Here is a 7,171-nt window from a genome sequence, read left to right as displayed (position 1 = left end):
TTTCAAACTTGTCTCCTGTGTGATCCAAGTCCTTTGTTTGCTTTTCCCCATCTCCTATTTAAAAATGTGATTTGAAATGTTCCAGGTTAGCGATTAAGTTGTAAAAATGTCACATATATGGATATCAAGTCACAGTTAGTACAAAGTATGCCAGAGTTGCACAATAGTGTAGGCCTATGTGGTTTTGTTCAGGAAATAAATACAAAGCATGTAATAAACGAGATATTTAGAGAGGTGTTACTTTTTATTTAAGTATAATCCCAAAGGCCATTATTGCGGAGACTCATCTGTAAGAAGCAATCTCGTCAAATTCTTTATAATATCTATTTTTTTTTAACTGCTGACGGCGAGTGCAAGCACCTGTGACATGTGCCGACATTCACATAAAGACTCCCTTGCCAAGTTACACCACAAGTTACATAATGAGAAAACTGCCGCTCACAGTCCCAATATGGCACAAAGTAAAACACAAAGCCTCAGAATCTTGTGTGAAATGTGTCATGTGAACGAGAAACTAACTATAGTCCGGTGGTTCTTAATCTTGTTGAAGGCACCGAATCCCACCAGATTCATGTGCTCATTCATCGAACCCTTCTTTCAATGACTGTGCCCAATACGTGCAGACGAGACTCAGGGGTGGACCTTTTATATTTTATTTATAATTGTATTTATGCTTGTCTGTGACTGTAAAGCAGTGGTCTCAAACTTGCGGCCCGCGGGCCAACTGCATCCCCCAAAAGAATATTTTGCGGCCCGCCTTGATATGAAAAAGTCATGTTAGTGTGGCCCGCATGATTGATATGAATGAAACTTCTGTGTGGAGCTGAACAAACCACGGTCGGGTAAAAGGCTCGGAACGGTGGCACATTGGTCAGGCTGTCCAGTGCTTCACTCACTCATTCATTCATTCCTCCAGTCAGCTGGGCAGAGGAGAAGCCGTGAAGCCACCGACTCCACTCAGCTCCTATAGTCTCCACTGCTCTAAGCTCAGAAATGAAGAAGGCCCTGTGATTTATGATCCGGCCTGTGCCGTGTCAGTAGCCATGTCCATTCTGGCCGATCGCGCTCAGAGAGCTGCTGTGTGTTTGTTCTTACTTATTATAGGCACGTCGCGAGTGAAACTCAAACTTAAGAGTAAGTGCGTTTCACTTGAGGAATTCGGATAACTGCCGTTATCCGATACAAGAGAAAAAGAACTGCGTTAGCTATCCGGCTCTTTCTGCCATGTATACACCCTTTTAAAGGACAACTGACATCTCCGGACAAGTTGTGTCCATAATTTGTAAAATGGTTTCAAATGACTTCTACTGAGCGTATTTTAATGAGATAACACCGCATATAGCTATATTTTACGTTTTAAGACTCGTGCTGAATATTCAGGAAGTCTTGTTTTTGAGTTGGTGACAAGTCCGTACGTGACGTCACTAGAGGACCGCCCCCTGACCATAAAAAAAGTCGCATTGTAGCGGTCCTTCCATCATGTCAATGTATTTTGCTGTACTGTTTGGTTTGAAAACCTTGTGTTGCACCCAAAAGCCGCCAGAAGAGGGCGTCCAAGCTCCATGGAAGGAATTTATCAGCCTGTGGAAACGGGCTGATTCATTCCTCACAACAGCGGTGGCCATTTTTGGGTGCGACATTCCCCCCCGCCCGTTTGCCTCAAAATGACACAGAATAAATTCTTTAATCGATTGCAAACATGTATGCTTTCCTCTTCAGAACTATTTGAATCATATTCATAACTGGATGTGTAACAAGAAAGCATATTCTCCGAATCTGAAGCCATTGTTTTTATTCTCCAGCAATGCAAGACGTCTTGGCGTGGCGTCACGAACTGGGGGCGGGACGTTCTGAAAATGCCCAATTCGCAGCTCAATTTTTTGCAGATTTTGGACACTTTAAGTCATTTTTATTGGTGTTTTACATTTGAATAAAAATATCATACTGCGTGTTTTGGGTATTTTAGATGCTATAAAACGTTTTTCTGATGTCAGTTAAGAAACAAAAAAGTGACATCGGTTGTCCTTTAAGTTTAACTGGAGACTCACACCGAGTGGAATCACATATTACAGAGCCCCAAAGATGTCTTTTTCAAAGCCTGCGGTGTAGAGAAAGGTCGGTGATGAGCACAGTTCATATTTTTTAATGTAAAACAGATTCTTATTTTACAGACAGTGTATTGTCGGTGTTCAAATACCTGACATGTTTCGGCGTCTACTTCCGCCTTCGTCAGGTATTTTGTCAGGTATTTGAACACCGACAATACACTTTCTGTAAGATAAGAATCTGTTTTAAATTAGATATCAAGTAGACAGGATGAACTTAATACAACAAGCACAGTTCATGTTCAATATTTTATTTATGTTAAATAAGTTAAAGGTTAAAGAACTGTGAATACAGACATTTACAACTTTATTAAAATAATTAGTTGTCCTGTGGTTTTTTTTCAGTCGTCTGCATCTGCCTTATAATCATTATAATTATTGTATTTATTTCTTCTTCTTTTCCTTTCGGCTTTTCCCTTCAAGGGGTCGCCACAGCGAATCAGTGTCCTCCATCTTTGTATTTATTTATTACTGGTTAATTAATTTTTTTCCTATTTTTCCATTTATTCATTTAATTATTTTTTTGTGTGTTAAAAATAAAGATTGAGAACATTGGAATGTTTTATCTGTGCTTTTCTTGTGGAAATCCTGATGCGGCCCAGCCTCACCCAGACTCTGACTCCAGCGGCTCCCGGGTAAATTGAGTTTGAGATCCCTGCTGTAAAGTGTTCTTGACAGCTTTGAAAGCCGCTTGAAATAAAATGTATTATTATTATTATTATTATTATGCCATTGTGCTAACTGTTTGCATAAAGGTATTGTCATGATCTGGTTGGCGACCAACGGGTGGAGCTGTCGGCCCCGCCTGCACCTGCACCTGCACAGGTGCTGGTCGTCCCGATCAGATTGGCGACCAACGGGTAGCGACGTCCGCCCTGCCTGCAGCCTCGCAGGTGCTGGTCGTTTTAATCAGTGACACTTAAAAGGACTCCCGGCACGACCATCCGGTGTCGGTTCATTGTTTGTTGCATGCTTTGTCTGCAATTGCATGCATTGTATGCTGTGCACGTGTTTGTTTAACCTTGGCGGGCTTTTACACTTGGTTTTCTTTTGATACTTTTTTCTGTTCACATCATTTTGATGTTTTACATTTTGTTCCTGCTGACCTTTATTTTAATACAATTTGTCAAACAACCTCCTGCTCCCTCCTGCCTGCTTTTTGGGATCTGCACCCGCCATCACCACCTCGTAAACCGTAACAGTAAAAAAAAAAAATAGCAGCTAACCTCAGGGTCTACTGGCAGCTTTTCAACTTGTCATGTGGGTGCAAAATATCACAGCGCCACCATGAAATCCTCGATGGCGCTGAATGCTGACTTACTTTGACCCAATAAATGCGTTTACATAACTTCCACAGTCACCATGCTTGGTAGTTACTGTTTGAGCGTTATTGCTATCCACACATCCTCATTTTATCAGCCTACATGTCATGACACCCCATGACATCCCATGTCAAATCATTCATTGACTCACTCAGCCCCCTGCCTGACAATTTCCAAAACACTACACAAATTATCCATCTCAGGCTAACGTACCCGCATCATGCTAACGTTTGGAAATGATGAAGAAATAGTACAGAGACTGTGGATTAACTGTAAATTGAACATAGCGAAGACGCAATTGGAGGCAGCGTGGAAACTATTTGACATAGTGTGACGCCAACTAGATGTGATTCAAGCCTTGTGAGGTTGTACATCTGTCTCGTGAGGTCTCGTGCGTCAAACATTCATTTCATTGATCATCTTCAAACTGTTTGATGACATGTGATTTTATTAATGTCCTGTATGTGATAGTTCTTCATTTTAAGGGATTTGTTACAGCTTCAGCTGTTAAAGCGCTGTATAAATTAATATGTGTTGTATTGTATTTTATTGAATTGTCCTGGTTTGTGTGTTTCTTTGACAAAAAAATACCTTTCTTTAGCTGCTTAGCTACCTTTCACGATTTCAAATGTATTGGTGACCCCGAATATAGATAAACATACAGTACTGTGTACAAGACTTTACAGCCCGAGGTGTGCACATTGCTGACATATTGATGTTTTCTTCCTGTTATGACTAAACCATCAACCGGGAGGCCAGCATGTCCGGGAGATAACATGGGAACATTCAAGGTCGACTCTGTGGAACCAGTAAATATTTTATTTGGTTTTTATGACGATATTTTAAGTCACCAAACACACACTGGCACAATGTAAACAGAGTGAAAAGTACAAGAGGACACGATATGCGGGCATGTGTGTGCGTTTGTGTATGTGTGTGTGAACTTCATGACTGTGTTTACAAATAAGTATACGATTAGCGATTTCTTTGATGCAACAAAACCGACGATTTAAAAAAAAGGTAACGATGAATCAGGATGTTGAAAATTATGTTTTTCTACTTATTCTTTTTCCTTTCATAACTTTGCTACTATGAAATAGGAATGTCTCCAATGTGAGACAAATAACAGTATTATCTCATAATTTCACCACCCACCCACGCTCTCCGACCCCTCTCCGCAGTGGAGGGCGGGTGAAGGCGTGCCATTTAAACCAATGAAAAGGCTCTATGCGCAGGCGTCATTGAGAGAGGCGCGGCCTGCCTTATAAATTACATCAATTCGAAAGAAAGTTAGACTTCTTCAACTCGCAGGAAAAAAATACTGCGCGTAAGGTGACACCACGTGACCAAGCTATTTTTTTTGTTTCATTAGGATCCTGATTTTTGTGACTTTTGTCCTGCATCGTCATGTTTCCACAAGGCAACCAGAGGTAAGTCATCATTAACTTACTGAACATCTCTAAGAAACAATCATAAAATAGAAAAATAATTTTAAAATGCCAGTTTTCATGATAGCACCAATTAATTATTTATCACTACAAAAACGTGTGAGAGGTGTTCGTCTTCCAAGTTGTCCGTCACAAATTTTGCTCTGACGAACCAAGAAAAGGATGGAAAAATGTTGATGTCACCTTGTTGAATTTTTGAGGGCAAACTACTGGTGATGTAGTTTGTGACTATGACCAAACGTTCGATTGCACAACAAAAAAGTAAACATGGAGTTCCTCGGACTGCAAGTGTCAATCTCATTTTTGGCGCAGCCCAGATTACAATTATATTTATATATATTTATTGTTCAGTCCCTTTGATAGTGTTTTATTACGACGACAATGATGTAGAATCACTCAATGATTACCTTCGACACAGATGAAATTGAATGTCAATACAGTCAAGTATTGTAATATGTATTTGTGAGGAAGTGACATTCAAATTGTTCCGGTTCTGCAGCTACACTTACGAGGACTATAAATCTACAGCTGATTGGCTGCTGACCCGGACGGACGTTCGGCCTTCTGTCGGCATTGTTTGCGGCTCGGGCCTCGGCGGGTTGGCGGCGATGTTGAAGGATCAGGTGGCATTCAACTACATGGACATTCCAAACTTCCCGCAGAGCACAGGTGAGTCCAACTAGCGTCTTCGGCCACGCAAAGGATCCCGCCGGCTGAGTTTCTGTTTGGTCCCATACAGTGCACGGACACGCCGGACGACTCGTTTTCGGAACACTGAAGGGGCGGTCATGTGTGTGCATGCAGGGCCGCTTCCACTTGTACGAGGGGTACCCCATCCAGAAGGTTAGTTGCCATACACTCTCCTGGAACACCTCAGTGCGTCAAATCTAAACCCCGTTGGCTGATCTTTGTTGTGTTCAGATCACTTTTCCCATGCGGATCTTCAAACTGCTGGGTGTGGACACGGTGATCCTGACCAATGCGGCAGGCGGTCTCAATCAGGACTTCAAGGTGGGAGACATCATGATCATGAAAGACCACCTCAATCTGCCAGGCTTTGCTGGGAACAACCCACTCGCCGGAATGAACGACGATCGGTAGGATACCGACTTTCCAAAAGAAAAAAAAACGTACTAAGCAACCACCACAATGCTGACGCATGTCAACTGCAACACAGATTTGGCGTACGCTTTCCGTGCATGTCTGACGCGTACGACCGAGAGCTTCAGCAACTGGCCATGGACGTGGGGCAGGAACTGGGCTTTGGGGACTTTCTGAGGGAAGGCGTCTATTGCGTGCTGGGCGGACCGTCATTTGAGACCATCGCCGAATGCAGAATGCTCCATAAACTCGGCGCTGATGCTGTCGGTAAGTTAAAAGTCAACGTCATATGTGAGTCAAAGGTCTTCATTCAAGTCAGTCGAATCAAGTCATTTAATCTTGCTCAGTCACAATACGGAGTAATAAATGAATACACAGTCAAAGTCCCAAGTCCGACTTCCTGGGAAACGCTTCCTTATTCCACAAATCCAGTATATATGAGAATATCTTGATCGGACTATTAGATCACTCCTTTCAATCTGAAATGCCTCCAGACACGTAATTGGAATCCACGCTCCGTCACTTCCCGAGCTAACGTCTTCCTTCCTCACCGCAGGCATGAGCACAGTCCACGAGGTGATCGTGGCCCGGCACTGCGGCATGCGCGTGTTCGCCCTATCGCTGATCACCAACCAAGCAGTGATGGATTATGACAGCGAGGAGAAGGCCAACCACGAGGAGGTCCTCCAAACGGGAAAACAGAGAGCGGAGCAACTGGAGCAGCTCATCTTCAACATGGTGTCCAGGATGGAGCACAACAATGACGCCTGAGCCGTCTTGACTTCTTCGCTAGGTCAAACGTCCACCGTGTTCCATTCTTGGGTCTGATATCCCGTTGCGTGCACTTGCTATATTATTTATATGTGAACAGCAGATCAACATGTACAAGTGTAATTAATTGAAGTCAAACTGTTTTTTTTAATTATTTTTAATAAAGGTTATTTATTATGACACACTGTGTGACTTTGATTGGCTTTTGCAATGCGTGTAAACAGGAAGTTAAGAGTTACAAAAGTGTGACTTTTGTTGCACCAATAGAAACGCTTTCATGCACGAGTGCTCGAAAAATGGCGCCGAGTTTGGCACAAGTAGAAATAGCTCAAAGCTGCATCTACACTTTGAATGTTTGCTTGAAGCACAATGGCGTCAACGTACAAAAAAAGGTGAATTTTGGCATTGCACTCTGGTCCACACA

The 7,171-nt window shown here is 42.5% G+C and overlaps 1 protein-coding gene across 2 annotated transcripts; it reads left to right on the top strand.

The window, feature by feature from the left end:
• The first annotated feature begins 4,697 nt into the window (after positions 1-4,697).
• On the top strand, positions 4,698-6,929 carry pnp5a (purine nucleoside phosphorylase 5a). Of its 2 annotated transcripts, none has more exons than XM_088990465.1 (6): positions 4,698-4,857; positions 5,375-5,544; positions 5,615-5,718; positions 5,797-5,972; positions 6,053-6,243; positions 6,533-6,929. In XM_088990465.1, exons 1-6 carry the CDS (start codon positions 4,835-4,837, stop codon positions 6,745-6,747), a joined length of 879 nt encoding a protein of 292 aa, XP_088846591.1. In that variant the 5' UTR covers positions 4,698-4,834; the 3' UTR covers positions 6,748-6,929. The 2 variants fall into 2 exon arrangements, with proteins under 2 accessions (XP_088846591.1, XP_088846592.1); XM_088990466.1 differs by having other exon boundaries at positions 4,724-4,857; positions 5,404-5,544.
• Positions 6,930-7,171: the final 242 nt, after the last annotated feature.

This window comes from Hippocampus bargibanti, linkage group LG02 (genome assembly GCF_051943395.1).
Source record: "Hippocampus bargibanti isolate YZ-2025 linkage group LG02, ASM5194339v1, whole genome shotgun sequence".
NCBI lineage: Eukaryota > Metazoa > Chordata > Actinopteri > Syngnathiformes > Syngnathidae > Hippocampus > Hippocampus bargibanti.
Note: the sequence above shows the minus strand (reverse complement) of the source record. Positions and strands in the feature narration are given on the sequence as shown.